This window comes from Rhamphochromis sp. 'chilingali' (assembly GCF_963969265.1).
Source record: "Rhamphochromis sp. 'chilingali' genome assembly, chromosome: 22".
NCBI lineage: Eukaryota > Metazoa > Chordata > Actinopteri > Cichliformes > Cichlidae > Rhamphochromis > Rhamphochromis sp. 'chilingali'.
In genome coordinates this window covers 13,376,131-13,393,807 of record NC_137950.1, presented here as the reverse complement: position 1 = coordinate 13,393,807, position 17,677 = coordinate 13,376,131, and the positions used below count along the sequence as shown (strand labels likewise).

At 40.7% G+C, this 17,677-nt stretch overlaps 1 protein-coding gene across 2 annotated transcripts; it reads left to right on the top strand.

Annotated features, from left to right (window-relative positions):
• Window positions 1–2,340: 2,340 nt before the first annotated feature.
• On the top strand, window positions 2,341–16,444 carry tbc1d24 (TBC1 domain family, member 24). Of its 2 annotated transcripts, XM_080872971.1 has the most exons (8): window positions 2,348–2,402; window positions 4,519–4,608; window positions 7,021–8,130; window positions 9,082–9,240; window positions 9,540–9,603; window positions 10,730–10,825; window positions 13,840–14,086; window positions 15,419–16,444. In XM_080872971.1, the coding sequence occupies exons 3-8, from the start codon at window positions 7,142–7,144 to the stop codon at window positions 15,571–15,573; spliced, it is 1,710 nt and encodes a 569-aa protein (XP_080729097.1). In that variant the 5' UTR covers window positions 2,348–2,402; window positions 4,519–4,608; window positions 7,021–7,141; the 3' UTR covers window positions 15,574–16,444. The 2 variants fall into 2 exon arrangements, with proteins under 2 accessions (XP_080729098.1, XP_080729097.1); XM_080872972.1 differs by lacking the exon at window positions 4,519–4,608 and having other exon boundaries at window positions 2,341–2,402.
• The last annotated feature ends 1,233 nt before the right edge of the window (window positions 16,445–17,677 follow it).

Genomic DNA, 17,677 nt, shown 5'->3' with positions numbered 1-17,677 from the left:
TGAAGTTCTGTGTCCTCAGTAATATGTCTGGGTGAAACAATGTTGGCCACAGTGTGACTCCAGAGCCACGTGGCTTCCAATGCCAACATGTACAGCTGACAGAGACTGCGTGGAGGTCTCTTGGCTGTACTAACTGCTGAAAGAAAACAGTATTCACTGACTGATTGAGTTCTCTCTCAGGGACATTCCTGATTTGGCTTCAAAGGGTGACTTGTCCAAAACCTGTCAGACCAATGGAAGGTCCAGTGCTGCTGCACGACTCGCTCAGAGGGTCCATTGCCTCCTGACAGAGAGGATCTTCTTGGCTATTTGTGCCCTATGACGAGAATGTAGTTCAAAAGTATTGACCCACCATCCTTGCTAAAGAACCCCTTACATTCAGAGTGGTATCCACAAACTGAAGCCCTAAATCAGTCAGGGATGATTTAATCCCTTCAATTGCCTTATCTTCCCATCGAGCTAGACGGGGAGGTCAGTTCTCCTCATGTGATGCTACAGGTCTTTGTGTGGTACATGGAGGAGCTTTGAAAATCAGGTCCCTAATGGTCATTTGGACACCAGTAAGTGGACCCTGTGATTTGACGGTCTCACCATGTGAAGCAGGGTTATTATTAAAGGGATTGGGGGGAAGGTGCAAAGAAGACCGGGTGTTTGTGAGACAAGGTACTGGCCAAAAGGCTTGGATGGTGAGAGCATCCACCCCCAGTTGGGGTATTTGTCTGTCTATTAAAATTGGCTCGGTTAGTATAGTGTGGTGACAGTGGATGACTGAAATAAACTGTCGACATGAGAGGACACATATACTGAATCAAAAACAGGGGTATTTAAATGGGGTTGCATAGCGGTGATCAAGTACAAGAGATGTGGGAATTAAATCAGAAATCAGAAATGAACCCAGTGTAGACTGTGTAAACGGGGCGATCGTGGCTCAAGAGTTGGCGGTTTGTCTTGTAACCGGAAGGTTGCCGGTTCGAGCCCCGGCTCGGACAGTCTCGGTTGTCGTGTCCTTGGGCAAGACACCTACCGCCTACTGGTGATGGCCAGAGGGGTCGATGGCGCAATATGGCAGCCTCGCTTCTCGCCCCAGGGCAGCTGTGGCTACAACTTTAGCTTGCCTCCACCAGTGTGTGAGAGTGAATGAATAGTGGAATTGTAAAGTGCTTTGAGTACCCGAAAAGCGCTATATAAATGCAATCCATTATTATTATTAAACTGTTGTTTTCATTTTTGTGAGGTTCATGTGCATCCCTGTGTTCTAATACGGATTGACTAAAGTAATTAAAGTACTGGAGCAAATGTATTAAGTTGCATTGATCCTATCTATGCTTTAACGGTGCCCTAGCCCCAACATATGCCTGCACATATGCTTCATGTAAGAGAGTGTGCTGATATTTGTGTGCATGATAATACATCCATTCTGGCTGGAGTGGGAGGTAAATGGCGTCTTGGGTGGTGCAAAGTGTGAAATAGAAAAGACTTGATGAGTTATGAGTTATCCAGAGAACCATGTACATGGATGACAGATTAGATCTGCCTCACTGTGACATAGCTGCTCTCTTCTTTTGTCATTTCTGTGTGCTGTGCAACGTAATCAGTTTTGTGGTGGCTTTTTACTTATATTATATAGGGAAAAACAAATGCTGATATGTTTGTTTATTACTAGTAGTAGTATTTGCCCCTTTTTCTTTATTACTGAAGTACAAAATGACGGTATAAAAAGACATAGGCAGTGCGTGAGAGGAAGAGAGACAGAGCCAAATAACATTTTACCCAGAGTCGCTCTGTGATGGCCCCACAATTTAATCATCAGTAATAACTGTCATGTGTTGGGCGGTTGTATTTTGATGGTTGCTTTGAGTCCTGGACAAAGGCAGGGCTTGTTGTGCTTGCCAGGGTACTTCCTGTCCTGTTCCAGTGCCATCACATATTTGACACAGAAGGTCTGGAAGTAAACAGGACATAGCAGATAATGGGATCTACCACGCAACAGTACTTTTCTTCAGAAACTAAGCCATGGATAAATATTTGAGTTACTCTTTGTTGCACTCAGCAGAGTTTATGGAATTTCATAGCTTTTTGTGTAACATAAATGTTTGATACTGGCATGCCCATGTCATAAACCCCAAATTTGGCATGTCTGCTACTAATATTATATAGTTTGTATTCTAGATTTATGTTTGTATTAACGTTGGTTTTTTTTCACAAAAATAATCTAACAACCTAGTGAGTGTACAGATAAGTAACTGAGAACAGTTTATATTTAACCACTCCATCTGAGCCCCTGTCTGCAGCTTCAGCAGCTGCACGCTCAAAAACGCTGCGTCCGGGATTGGAGGCAGTGCGCATGCTCGAGGGTACTTAATATGAACGCTGTCTCCCGTCTCAAGACATCTCAGACTCAGGTAGGGATATTCATTTAATTTTCTTCTGACAGCTATTTATATATCGTCTTCCTTGTTGTGGAGTAAAGGTCATACTCTGGCGTGTTTCTAGCTTTGTGGATATGACACGCTTTTCTAAAAAATAAATAAATAAGCGGAAACATCTTGTTATAAACAAACTCCAAGACAGCCTTTGGACCAAATTAATTTGTGGTTGACAACGTCCATGCTGGCTAATGAAGCAACGTTAGCCAAGAGCTTGCTCAAATGTTTTAGCGTTTGTCCGTATCTGCACGCTTGTTGTGGAGGTTATGTGTTTAGCGAGTAGGTTTTGTGCGGCTAGTTAAGGTTCCGGTTGCTCCTGAATTGCACTGACAGATGCGGCTAGCTAAGGCTAACAGTGCTAACTTGGCAAGTGTGAATGGAAAAGGGTATATCAGATTTACTCCGGCGGTAATGTTAAATACCCTGTGACCCGTGGCCGCTTGTTTCGTGCTAGCTTATTTTGCCTCAGCTGGTTAGCTGACGTTAATCGTTTATAGGATTGAAAATGCAGCTAATTTGGAGCTGTCACCTCAGTATGTGATGACACAATTGTACCTGCAGCCTTACCTTAGCCGTTTGTGTGCTTTTACTGAGCGTCCAGAATGAAACTAAAAGCAGTAATTGGTTTTATAGTACAGCTAGCTAACAGTACAGTACGCTCTCCGTTAAGGCTAGCAAGAAGCTTCCTCCTCCTCCCCTCGGTACGTTTTACATTAATATCTGAGGCAGGTTTTGTTTTATTTCAAATGGACATGGAGCATCAAAAGAAGTACGGAAATGTGTGTGTGTGTGTGTGTGTGGGGGGGGGGGGGGGGGGGGTCTTTTCTTTCTGTAAATTTTCAGACACATAGTAATACAGCTGCCATCCCAGTGTCATTCTCATCTACATCTATTATCTGTGAATGTAAAGTGTATATAGTGATTAAATCAAACATTCTTTAGCTGGAAACCCTTAAACTATTACAATATTCTTTCTTTTTTGTTTTTTAAATGCCTACAGGAAAATTCTGTTATCTTGATGAAAGGTTAAAAATCTTTGCTTTGGTTTGCAATTAAAATGCAGTTTGGTTAGGATAAATCCAACCATTTGAGCCCTGAGATTTGGGAACTCGTAATTGGTCAAAATAATGGCTAGGCTGTATCAGTCTGACATCTTTATTGAGCAGCATTTGTGTAATTATTTTAAACAGGATTGCATTTAGATTTTACAGGTCACAAACAAAACAAAACCACAAAAAAAGGAAATGGCCGTAAAGCAAAAGTTTAGCAATTCTGTGGGACGAATAAGACTGTTTCACTTCTTGTTTTGGGGGTTCTTCAGTCATTCATAGTGATTGCACGCCTCGAGTGAGTTTTCCTTACTTTTCAGAGCCATGGTAAAAACTTCAGCTCGTACCTTTTGTTGTCATTAATTCCTTGTGGATTTTACGGTGTAATTCTCCTGTAATAGAAGCTGCCCTCTTTTCATCTTTGCCTTCTTTCTTTATTTTTAAATACAGATTTATTCTGTTCTTTAGTCACCCAGTGAAATATTCATCCTGCAAAACAAGACCAAAACTGCTCATTCCAGTATGTGGTTCATGAAATTCCAAACCTTTTTTCTCAGAACATTCCTGTGTTTAATGCGGACAGAAATTTCTATTTTTAATTCAAGCAAACAACAAGACCTGTGTGATAGAGCACAGTTTTTCCGATGAAGCCCAGACTACAGGTGTGACCGCACTATAAAACAGTGTGCGACTGTGCTACAGACTGCCAAACTATTCTTAGACCTAATCTTAGCCACTATATTATCGAGTCTGACTTTGATCAGTTGCACCCAGTGTCACGTGTATAATGGCAACATTTAGGTGAAACATGCCCTTATTTATTATAAGTAGGACAGTTATATCGCGAGTGCTCCCAGCTTCTCATGCAAGGATATGTTGATATCGTCCTCTATGTGACAGTTATATAAACAGATTTTTAATGACTGTCTCTTTTAGTGTATTGCAAGTGATCTTTGGACTGCCATCTTCATGTGACGTCTTGAGAAAGGGGAAATAAAAGCACCCAAAAAGATTGTGCTTCAGCTATTCTCCGTATGTTTCAGGGCGCAACTGATTTGTAGACGTACCATCTGCCTGTATCATGTGGGATGTGAAACAGTTAGTTAACAGCTTGTGACCTTCAACAATTACAGGTTTGTTTTTTTTTCTAGTAGCCAATTAAATCAGCCAAAGGTGTTTGCACACAAGTCATTTCAAGCTTTCACAGGTGTATGAGGTGTATGATGCACATGCATTTTTGTATTTGTCAGAACATGATTAGGGAAATTGATCAGTAGTGTGTCTTCATTACAGATTTCCTGTGGTCATTATGCATTCCATCTCTCAAATCGCTTCTTATGGAAACAGAACTTTCTGAGTCTTTATTTTTGTGCATTTTTCTAATTTAACATTGCTACATATTGGGCAGTATTTTATGTATTCTGGTGTAAATACCAATGCTACATTTGTTATCCATTTATTAGTTTTTCTTTTTATAGCACTCGTTTTTTTTGTATTTTGTACAGTACCATGCTATAAAGTCTAATTTTCCACTTTCAGATATTCATATTTCTTCCTAATTGTATGCTTATCCTCAGCTAGCTCATATACACTAAATTGCCAAAAGTATTCACTCGTTTGTCATATAAACTTGAGTGACATCCCAAAAGACCCTAAGGCTACGTTCACACTGCAGGTCTTAATGCTCAATTCCGATTTTTTTTTAATCAAATCCGATATTTTTGTCTGCTTGTTCACACTACAAATAAAATGTGACAGCAAACGCGCTCTAGTGTGAACCCTCAAAGCGGCCCGCATGCACAAAAGAAGACGTCACACACAACGCGCTCTGTTTAGGCCCAGAACAAACAGTATTGTTTGACTGATGGCCGTTAATATAAAGACTTGTTTCATACTCTACATTTCCCAATTTTGCTTTAAGTTATAAAGTTATTTTGTTATTTACATATGGCCTAATAATTATCCTTATTGCTGTTTTAGAGCGGAGCGGTGCTTCAAAGGATAGTTGCAGATTTCTGTCAGAATCTGCAGATTATACAGTACAAATAAAATGTTCACGTTTCTCCAACGTTGTCTTCCCAACAGTTTCACTGACATCTACACTGGATGGCCAGGAAGCGTTCACAATGTCTTCTCGGGCGCTTCTCCGGCGCTGATAATTGGCGTGTGTCTTGTGTCAGTGACGTAAAAGACGGATTTAATGCGACATGACCGTTCAAACAGCAGTCGCTTTCTAAAACATCGGATATGTATCGCATTCAGTACCACATACGAAAGTGACCCAGATCAGATTTGAAAATATCTGATTTGTGCCGTTCACACTGTCATACCATGATCGGATATGGGTCGCATAGCGTCAAATAAGTCGGGTTTGATGCGCTTTCACCTGCAGTGTGAACGTAGCCTAATTTATCCCAAAGGTGTCGTATCAGGTTGATGTCAGGACTCTGCACAGGCCAGTCAAGTTCTTCCACACACTGACCCAGATATCCATGTCTTTATGGACCTTGCTTTGTGCACTGGTGCGCCGTCATGTTGGAACAGTAAGGGGTAATCCCCAAACTGTTCCCAAAATGTCTTGATATACTGAAGCATTAAGAGTTACTTTTTACTGGAATTAAGGGGCTGAACTTAACTCCTGAAAAAGAACCCTCACACATAATCCCCCCCTCCACAAATTTTACGGTTGGCACAATACACAAGTACTGTTCCCCTGGCAACTACCAAACCAGACCCATCCATCGGTTAGCCAGATGGAGAAGTGTGATTCATCACTTGTGAGAACACGTCTCCACTGCTCTAAAGTCCAATGGTAGCATGCTTTACAGCACTGCACCTGACGCTTTGAATTGTGCTTAATGATGTTAGGTTTGGGTGCAGCTGCTTGGCCATAGAAAGTCATTCAATGAAGCTCTCTACGCGCTGTTCTTGAGCTAATCTGAAGGTCACATGAAGTTTGAAAGTCTATAGCTACTGACTCTGCAGAAAGTAATCAACCTCTGGGTACTATGTGCCTCAGCATCTGCTGAGCCAGCAGAGCCACTTTGTGGCTAAGTATCTGTCATTCCCAGTCACTTCCACTTTGTTATAATACCACTAGCAGTTGACTTTGGAATATTTAGTAGCACGACTGGGCATGTTGCACAGCTGACATCCTATCATGATGCCACGCTGGAATTCACAGAGCTCCTGAGAGCGACCCATTTTTTCACAAATGTTTGTAGAAACAGTCTGAATGCCTAGGTACTCAATTTCTATACGCCTGTGGCCATGGAAGTGATTGGAACACCTTAATTCAATGACGGCGATGGGTGAGTGAATACTTCTGGTAATATATTGTACTTAGTGTAGATCAGGACTAATTAGATAAGTTCACTAAGGGCTCAGAAGGTGGAAGCCATTTTCGAACAAATCTTTCAAGTGATAAATATGAAATTTACATCGGTGGGAACTGAATAATTCTATGATGCTACTGACAGTTACTAATAATGCATGTGCATAACTATAAGCTTTTTTTGATTCTTGTCACCCTTGTTTTTTTCCAGTGACCACAATGGGCAGATAAGAAAGACAAAATATCTGCTGTGTGGAGGCTAGAAGGTTAGTAAGACCTCGGCAGATACCTCCTCTTTTCCTGCACGAGCAGTCCAGCAAGTTTACAGCACAATGGCTGAAGAAGACTATGGCAGCTTTGTGGACTGGAACCAGATGGGCGATTTGGCCAAGAGCAGCGGGCCCACCAAGGTGGACACTAAAGATCTGAAAGAGTTCAAACGGATGGCTCGACAAGGTTATTGGGCCAAGAACCACAAGCTGCGGGCACAAGTCTACCAGCAACTCATCAAAGCCATTCCTTGCCGTACAGTGACCCCAGATGCAGCAGTGTATCGTGACATTATGGGAAATGCAGCCACAAAGAAAACCTCCACCAACGTCCCACTACCAGAGTTTGTGGATGGAAATCCCATACCGCGGTACTGTCTGAAGCCGGAGGCAGTAGCCTCAGCCCATCAGATCATCAACTGCCTCGCTGGACACTTTCCAGATATCTCTCATTGCCCAGCTCTTCCTGCAGTTACTTCATTGCTCCTGCACTTCAGTGTAGACGAAGCTCAGTGTTTTGAGCATGTCAGCCGCATACTGGCATGCAACGAGCCAGGGAAGCGACTTATAGACCAGACCTTCCTGGCTTATGAGTCTAGCTGCATGACCTTCGGTGACCTAGCCAATAAGTACTGCACAGCTGCTCACAAACTGATCGTTGCCACGGCTCAGGATGTGATGGATGTCTACTCAGACTGGCAGCGCTGGGTCCTCGGTGACCTGCCTTTTAGCCATGTGGTTAGGGTCCTAGATGTCTACCTAGTAGAGGGCTATAAGGTTCTTTACCGCGTGGCAGTAGCCTTGCTCAAGTTCTATCGCAAGCATAAAATGGGAGCAGAGGGGGGGCAGGGCAACCAGCAGCAGGAGGATTCAAACAAAATCAAGGCAGATATTCAGGTATTTGTTAAGGGCATTGCTTCCACCGTCACACCTGACAAGCTGCTCGAGAAGGCATTCTCCATCCGCCTGTTCAGCCGCAAGGAGATCACCCTGCTGCAGCTTACAAATGAGAAGTCCCTGCAGCAAAAAGGAATCACTGTGAAGCAGAAGCGGTAAAGTTTAAAAAAGAAAAAAAAGAAAAAAGTAAATGTTTTATTTTTTGTTTTGTTTGTTTTTTTAAGTGGGTAAATGTACTTTCTAAACTTCAAAACTGGGCTATTTCCTGTGCGGACACTTTGCTACACGCTGTGTTTATGTCTAAAAATGTGGCTTTATGTCATTACTCTGCTTTTTTTAAGTTAATGTTACCACATGTTGTATAATTTTTATAATAAACTTAACCAAATGGCTTCTCACAGTCCCATACTAGGAGTTGAGCTCTTTTAATAAAATTAATCAGTCCACTTTGTTAATCTAGCAATATGTGAACTCTAATGTTTCATAATTTACCATTACCTTCAGTCTGGAAATCTACTGCCATTAGAATGAAAATACTTGAACATGACTAAACTTCCTTCACGGTTTGTGGACTTCACCCTGGTATGCATGGCATGCAGACGACCAATATAAACCATTTGAAATATAATTTAGCACAAGTGTAGAGTAGATATGTTTACAGTCTTAACTGTTTTAGCATTTTTTTTATTTTTTTTATTTTTTTGTTGGTAGCAATGCCCTCTGTCTTTTAAGCTTTATATTCTGGCATGCTGTAGGAAACTGTTTGAGTTGCTTTGCATCCTTTTCTCACCGTCTGTTCTTTTTTCTTTTCTGCTTGGTTTGTGCCACGATTTTTCCATGCACCATGTTCTGTCTCATCTGCACACCACTCCTGTGTTTGCCACATTGGTTCTTTTACAGCTCTAGGTGGGTGCTCTTTCATGGTTACACTTATTTCTGATACCCGTTTTAAATAACCTGTGACCAAGTTGCTGTTTTGTGGTTTGTTTTTTTTTTGTTTTTTTCCCCCGGGGGGGGGGGATTTTATACATATCTCTTCACTGTATGGGATGCTCTTTCCGAACCTCTCTCTCTTTCCTGTGTCTAAATTGCTTTGGCATCTGCAGGCGGAACGTGCAGCTGGCACTTAACCCTGACACATTTTCCTCGGAGATAGTCAGTGCCAAGGAGATGCATGACATCTGGTCATGGATCCCAGAGCGCTTTGCCCTGTGCCAACCACAGCTTCTCTTCACAACCTCCACTCACGGTTGCAGCCTGAACAGGTGCATTTTACAATTTAATTAAGTGTTAGCTGCTGCTCATAATTTACATTTTATAACTTTGAATGAAATTAATAACTAAAAGTTTGGGTAAATCTGAATTTAAGGTTACATTTTTCTTTTAATGGAGTCAAATCAATTTCTTTCATGGCTTAAAGCAACGGCTTCTTGTTTTAATAAAGTACAAAATACAAAAGTGTGTTACTGTTGCTGCATTACGATCCACTGGATATGTGTTAGTTTCAGTATTAGGTGTTTAATAAGACTGTTGCAGTGAATTAAATGTTTTTCCTTTTTTACAGATTCTACTCGCATTGTGAGGGCCACGAACCCACTCTGCTCCTCATCAGGACCACAGATGGCGATGTAAGTAGCATTTTTTTTCTACTGACGTAAATATTGTTTATTTTGTCTGAAGGAAACAGTGGAATGTGCCATCAGATATTTTATTATGATCAACGAGCTAAGATAAAATACGAGTAAAATGCGACCTCATATTTGGAACCAACCTTTGGGCGATCTCGATCCAGTCTGTGATGTGTGAAAAGGAAAAATTAAGCAACCTCATGAGTATTACTCATACTTTGTACATTTTGTCACAATAAAGAGGAAGCAAAGATCAGTTTTCTCTGAACTGCAGAAAACTGAACTGCAGTTTGTGACTCTGCTCAGCGCTGCTGCCTCTATGAGCTCAGCGTGATGACGCTTGAACCAGCACTCCACCTGCTGCAGCCTCTGTGGTGGTGTGACCCTCCAGCTTGCAGAGGATCTTCAGAGCAGAAGCACTGCTGTCACCGGCTGCAGTCCAAGACAAAGTGGAGTTTAACAGTCTTATCAGTAAATGGATTGGATTGTTGTCAGAGACGGGCATGCATAAATGTTAGCTTAATTTTTCTCCATTTAGGGATGCAGGTCTGTACTGAGATTGCGTTAAAGTTTGAGTTTAATGCACAAGTAAAAACATTTGCACAAATGTCTTAACATATTTCTGCACTTTTTCTTTCTATGTTTCTGTTTTGGTTTCTTAGTTTAAGGGCTTTTGCCGACCCCCAAGTCATTCTTGCCCTCTGACCCTCCCTAATATATAACTATCATTAGTTTCTATCTTTGTCTGATACAGGGAGCATCAAAGGTAAAAATGTCATGTTTGACAAGTAAAGTCCTTCTTAGCACATGCAATAGGTGTGACCTACTCGTAGCATTAACTCAGTCATTGCTCTTTATTTAAGGAGCTAAAGAGGCTAAGATTAGGTTTCTGTTTTTCAAAGTAGACTCGGGTTATATTTTTGTCCTGGGTTCTGTGAACTGGGTTTAAAGTTCCTGATTATACATGTGTCGTATGATTGGATTATCCTGGCATTAGTGTTGGCATCTTACAGACACCACAGTCAGAGTCCTTCCACTTGCTTGACTTTTGTCACAACCGCTGAAGGTGAATAAATCCACAAATTATCTCACTCATGCAGTTTTTACTTAATTTTTTTTCCAACAGGTATGCGGAGCGTTTCTGTCCACTGATTGGGAGGAAAGGAAGAGAGGAGGCAACAAGTTGAGCTTCTTCGGCACAGGGGAATGTTTTGTCTTCAGGGTAAGATTATTTTCAGTTATCTAGTAGCAAAAAACCAATTTTTTTTCTTAAAGACATCATTTGAGTCATTTTTAGAGATAGTTGGAATTTTTTTGTAGTGCTATTGTATGACCAGCAGGGGGTACCATCTATCTTTTTTCAAATGTTACTGTTGTCAATATCAATGGCCCCAGTTGGTGTATCATTTGGAGAAGTTTTCATACTAGGGCACAGTTCCCTATTCATTGACATGCTGTCAAGTGCAAAAAAAACAGCCACTCTTGTTGCTATTCTGGTGGCAGCAGTGCAACATTGCCTAGAAATAGAAATAAAGACTGGCTGTCTGTTCCCTTCTCTATGAATTATTTACTTGGCTAACTGTGTAAAGCTCAGCTGTGTGCTGTCTGAGCCTAGACACCAGAAAACACAGTCATCTCAAACACCAATACTTAAGCACACACATATCGGAAACTCCTGTAACCCGAAGCCCTCAGTATCGTAGCAGGCTCGTACCTGATACCACACCTGACACACACGAGAGACAGACTCCAGGACCAATGTCTATTGGATGGGCAGTAGAGGTTTGAACAGGACCAGGAGAAAATTAGTAGGATACAAGATAATGTATGCCATGCAAACATTAGAATAACCCTACCAAAAAAAAAAAGTTATCAGTCTCCAGAAGACGTAAACTTAAAGGTCTTACCTTCTCTTATGGGATTTTTCTTTTCTTTTTTCTATCGTTTACATTTTCAAATTCAAGAAAAGGACCTCAAACATCAGTTTGAGGTCCTTTTCTTACATGATCAGTAATGCCCCTTTGACAAGTCTCACAGCTTTCTAATGCTTTGCTAAAAGCTGTGAAGGTGATCCTCCATTCTTCCTTCATAAGGCTTCTAGTTCTGTAACTTTGGGACTTGTATCCACTTCTGTTTTGAGCTCTGTCCACGGTTTTTAGGTAGAGATTGTAAAGAGGAAAACTTCTGCTTTGTTTGTTTGTCTCTTTTTTTTTTTTTTTTTTTTCTATGTGGTTGTATTTTTTTAACATGTTCAAAATAAAGATTACATTCAGTTCAGTTCTGTTTGCACCTCTTCAAGGAGCCTATTCTAGATTTTCAAGTGTTAGGGAGAGAGAGATTTTTTTTCAAAAACCTAGAGAAGAGAAGATGCCTGAAGAATGAAGAAGTGTACTAGTACAGATTTTCTAAAACAAAGGCAACGTGCAGAGCTGTAGTACCTACAGAAGAACAAAAATGATGAGCCATATCATGAAGCTATGGGAAAAGAAATGACAATCGGTGTGTTGCAGTACAAATTCATGATGAGTTAGCACTACAGATGCGATGTTTGCTTCAAGTGTGTTAATGGAGAAGTACGGAGAACGTCAGAAGGTCTTTGTAGATCTAGAGAAAGCATATGATGGGGTGCCAAGAGAGCAACTGTTACTGCATGAGAAGTCTGAAATGGCAGAGAGGTAAGCAAGGATAGCTTAGACAGAGGTGAGGTGGGCTGTAGGTGTGACAGATGGATTCAAGGTGAGCCTGGTATTACTCCAGGGAATGAGCCCCTTCTTGTTTTCAATGGTGATGAACAGGCTGACAAATGAGACCAAGCAGGAATTTCCATGGACTGATCTTTGCAGATGACACTGTGATCTTTAGTGATGGTAGGGAGCAGGTAGGAGAGGGGGAGGTTTGCTCTGGAGAGAAGAGGAAGGCAAATTCATAGAAGCAGGACAGAATGTAAGTGTGTGACTAAGAGGAACATGGATGTAACAGAGAAGCTGGAAGGAGAAGTAATTCAAATGAGTACATGAGTTTAAATACTTGGGGTCAGCCATCCAAAACAACTGACCGTGTAGAAGAGAGTGCGGGCAGGATGTTGTTAGTGGAGACGAGTATCACAGGTGATCTGTGACTGAAGGATGGCAGCAAGAATGAAAGGAAGGGTTAAGAGATGTTAGTGAGACATGCTGTGATGTATGGTTTGAGCACATTGCACTGACAAAAAGACTGTGGATGAGCTGGAGATGTTAAGATTTTCAATGGGAGTGACCAGGATGGACAAGATTAGAAATGAGTACATATCAAAGAAAGCTCGTGTTAGAGCTTGTATTGTTTCTCTGCTTGACTTAATTTACCCCATTTTCTCCAAACATTTCTTTATTCATTGTGGCCATAAAGCTTTGTTTCAACTTCATCAACACACTGGATTAGTTTTCTAATGTATGTGCCATGTTTAGATGTTCATTTGAAATCTTCTGATTGTAGACTCGTGAGGCATAAGAGAGGTTTTCTTCTGATGAGCCACGTTTTTGCAGGTGTTACGGCACAGTAAAGGTGCCACACCAGAGTCTACTAAATCATCATGAAGCTGCTCTGCAGTAAAAAGCTGAGTTTTCTTGTTTGTAGTTCTTAATGGTAAATTTCATGACTAGAAATCCAAGAAAATCTTCTGAGAAAACTGCTCCAACTTCTTAATTACATCTCAAACTGAGGACCCCTGAGGCTGAGTGTCTCCTCTGGGAAAATTTCAGAGTACCAGATGGCTGCTTAGAGGAGAATTTTTAAAGCAGCCATGACTCTAACAAGTAAAAGTTATGTTAAAGCTCCAAACTTCTAGAGTCCCCCATCTTCTGTGTTTGTGGTGTGACTTCTCCCCCCCCCCCAATGGAGCTCAAGAAACAGTAGATTGTACTGAAACAGTAGATTGTACAGTAGATTGGCAAAACTGTTGCCAAAAGCAACAGTTTTGTTAAAGAGATTAGACGGTGCTGCCTTAACTCAGCAGTGGAAGACAGAGCTGTTGAATTTGCTTGGTGAAGAAAATTCCAATGTCCACAGGAGACTGTTTTTCCTAAAGAATGCTAAATTTCATGATGCATCTGTTTGTTAAAATCAGGATTCATTTTGGGATATTAACTAATTTATGTGATTTTTAAGAAAATGGGTGTTTTGTTCTATTATTACTTCATTTAATGTGTAGTTTTCTGGTGTGTAGTTGTTAATTATAGACATTTCTGTTTCTCTTGTTAGCTGAAGCCGGAGATGGAGCGTTACGAGTGGATAGTAATCAGTCACCCTGAGCTGGCTTCGTCCATCAAGACCCAGGCTCAGAAAGAAACGGCAACATCTGAAGACCAGATCACAGACAGCAATAGCTTACAGCAGCCAGAAAAACCTCCTGGAGAGCTGTCACCATTTCTGTCTGCCCGCCACTTCAACCTGAACTCTAAGAATACTTCTATGTTCATGTCTGGAAATGTTGACTCCATCATAGTGGGTGAGTGGACTTTGACAGTATGTCTTTTATGTATATTTCCCATTTTAAAGCGTGTTTTTTAAATAGTAACTTGTATTCTGTCATAATTAGGAAAATTGGTAAAGAACTAGCGCCTAATTTCTTAAAGGGGGTGCCATCGGGCGTACCTAATTCTAATCAGGTGCTGTTTTAAGCACACTGCTCTCCCCCTACATGATTTGATGATGAGTCGTCATCAAATTGTCAAATTCTGAACACATTTTAATGACTTCTAAATCATTGTGATTTTTACTTTCCACAATAATGAGCTATTGGTGTAAAACACACTTTTCAGCTTTTAATAAATTTTGAAACTGTATTTTTAGAGACCTGGAATGTAAATGTTTTTGTGATTTGTAAAAGTGGTTTATGCTAACTCTGATCAGTAATGCTAAAGACCTTTACTGATATCCTTTGATTTTAAACAGGGTAGCACTTGATGGAAAGCTTTTACTGCACATGCAGTAAAGACTTTTTGCAATCTCAAACATTATAAATAACATTACTAAAATACTTAAACAGAATAATGAACCAAAGAATGAGTCTGGATAGTTTTATGGTCCAAGTTTGATGTTTTATTGTCTGGGAAAATCCTGTTTCACCAAATGAGCAAATGTACTCTATTGGCCTGAGATCTATTGACTCTGGAGGTGGTTTAGTACAGTGAACTCACTGTCATGTTCGGAAACTAGTTAAAGGTGATTTGAGCATTGTGACCTGGTGTTTTATCCTGCTGAAAACAGCCATCAGAAGATGGTGCTCATAAAGTGGGAAGGACACCATCAGCAGCAAAGCTAATGCAGACCATGGTGTTTGAACAATGGTCAAGAGACACAGTGTGCAAATATCCCCCACACCATTACACCACCAACAACCTGGTGTGGTCTTCTGCTGCTGTAGCCCTTTTGCTTCAAGGTTGCACGTGTTGTACGTTGACAGATGCTCTTCTGCATATTTAAGTTACTGTTTCCTTCCGTTAGCTCCTTTTTTTTTGTGGACCAGTCTCTGTAAACCCCAGAAATGGTTGTGTGGGTAAAATCACAGTATATCAGCAGTTTCTGAGTTTCATACCAACCCAATGACCACATTCAGTCACTTAAAACACCTTTCTTCCTTATTCCATTTCTCAGTTTTAACTTTACCAAGTAATCTTGACCATGTCTACATGCCTACTTGCACTGAGTTGCTGCCAAACTGATCAGATGTGTTGATCACTATATGTCGATGAAACAGTGTTAATATTAAAGAATCTGCTTGGAAGAAGTGCTGATCGTTGGTAACTCATGCAAACTCTGTCATCTTCTTTCCGATCAGGAGGAGGCAACGGCAACGCTCTGTATATCGACTCTGAGCTGAACCACGGGCGCACTGGCAGTTGCACTACCTTTGACAACCCGCCCCTGTGTGCAGAGAGCTTCCAGATTTCACTGCTAGAGGTGTGGGGCTTCCAGGACACCATGGCCTCATAATGCTGAGCACATACATGCAACACATACTTAGGTATTCATCCACAAACACTTAAACATGTGAAATAAGAAGTCAAGTGTTTTAGGTGGAAAACAGACATGCAAACAAAACCACATCCGTCCTGCAAATTCAACTCTGAATTACTTTTTTAAAAAAATGTATTAAAGCAGTTTGTTCAAATTTCTGCAAATGAACAAAAATGTTTCTTTTTTTTCCTGTTTATTTTTGTATTTATAGATTTGTGTACTCATTTTGTTGACGTGATAATGGAAATGTCCAGGATCAACCTGCTGAGCAAAAACATTTGATTTTCTGAATGTAAATTTAAGTCCTTTTTTTCTTCTGTAGTTTATCTCAATCTGCCAAACTCATTGTTAAGCTAACTCTGCAGTCCTTACATTACTATCAGGTCATGAGGTTTACAACAGCATGTGTGAAGTCGAGTCTCCATGTTTGTGATTATATGATGAACAAAAGAACCTAGATGTTAGAGAACCTGTCGTATCTTCCCACACTTCCTGATATATCGTGATGGGAGATCTGACAAATGAATTCATGGTGTAAATGTTTATGAAGATCTAGTGAATTTTTATGTTGCCATTTTGCACCAGCTTTCTCTTTGAGTCTGTGATGATTGTCTCCCTTTTGTGCAGTATATGAATATAATGTTGTTGTTGTTTTTTCTTCTCCTCTACATCATTTTCCTGTTATTTCCGTCCTTTCCAGTATAAAGATTGTAATGAGAAGTTGAAACGCTGTCCTGTTCCTAAAGTGTCGTTGGGGGGCCTCTGTGTGAGAGTGTGGATTTGAAAATGTGCTTCAGTAAAGTGTCAATTGAGTAATTGCAAATGTGAAAATACAGCATTAAGCTTTCATCAGAGTCATTGTGTTGTCATTGTTATTTTGTCTTGTTACTGAAGGTGTTTTCACCCACACACTGCAGTCCAAAAACAGCTTTAAACATCCATTTCCCTAAAACAACTCAGTGTGAGAGTAATACTAATGAATTCACAGTGAATAAATGGGTGTAAGTAAAAGTATTTCTACTAGTGAGAATGATTTTGAAGCGAGCCATCTGCTGCGGTGAGGAAAAGTGAACTCCAGACCCTGATTCTCCTGACATTATCCACAGTTCACATTTGAAGATTTAGCTTTCTAATCCTTTCAAATCTGTCACGTTTGTTCCTGCAAAGCAAGAGTTGCATTTTCTCAGATTTTCACAGAAGTGTGCCACATGCCTTTACGGTCAGCTGACCACACATTGTCTTGTGTTTGCTCTGTACTCCCAGCGGTTACTTTCAGTTAGCCTTTTCCCAAAGGGACTGCAAAGTTATACAAGTGTATACTGAAAGCCATATCACATAGGGATTGAGTTTTTTTGGGAGGGGGTTGTAAGCCTTCAAAGCACCTCAAACCCACAGAGAAATCTGTGATATTAAAACCACAACTGACACCCTAATTAGCAGAAATTAAATTCTTGCAAATTGCATATAAATCTGTAGTAAAGCTCCAGCTTTAAACTACTAAGAATGACAAGTAAATTGCTCAGACACACGCACCACGTCTATTTTCGTTTGGCTGTCTTGTGCATGTCTCTCTTTTGTGGAAGCTGACACTGACGCTGCATGACTGGAAAATATTCAGCAGATATGAGTCAGATATAGTTATGAATATATCTTGGTAGTGAGCTGCGCTGCAGAATTCAATTCATAGAAATCCATGCCACATTTCAATCAAACCTAACAGAGAAACCGAGCCTGCTGTATTTGAATCATGCATACCTACCAACTCACAGCTGTGGAAACTGATACACCTGGTTATTTATCAGACATTTTATTTGGCATGTCAATGTGCAAGCGATCAATGTCAGTGCAGTCATATAAATTAAAAAAGCGCAAACTGATTTGCAGTGTGTGTGTGTGCGCGCCTCGCTGTAATGTATCTGCAGAGATGCAGCAGCTTAAATGGCGAAGGAGTGGAGTAATTCCTTCTTTTACAGTAAGTGGAATTGACTCTGTCTCACCAAGGCTGTGCTCTCCATTCAGGATTCACACTCTCCTAATCGCACATGCACGGCTATATTTAGCTGCTCCTTTGGATGCTGGT

Bases quoted from the DNA above. Each gene is read 5' to 3' on its own strand.
- tbc1d24 (XM_080872972.1), top strand. From the start codon at position 7,142: ATGGCTGAAGAAGACTATGGCAGCTTTGTGGACTGGAACCAGATGGGC. The intron at 9,604-10,729 runs GTAAGTAGCATT...TTTTTCCAACAG, and splicing joins TCAGGACCACAGATGGCGAT to GTATGCGGAGCGTTTCTGTC. The intron at 14,087-15,418 runs GTGAGTGGACTT...CTTTCCGATCAG, and splicing joins TGTTGACTCCATCATAGTGG to GAGGAGGCAACGGCAACGCT.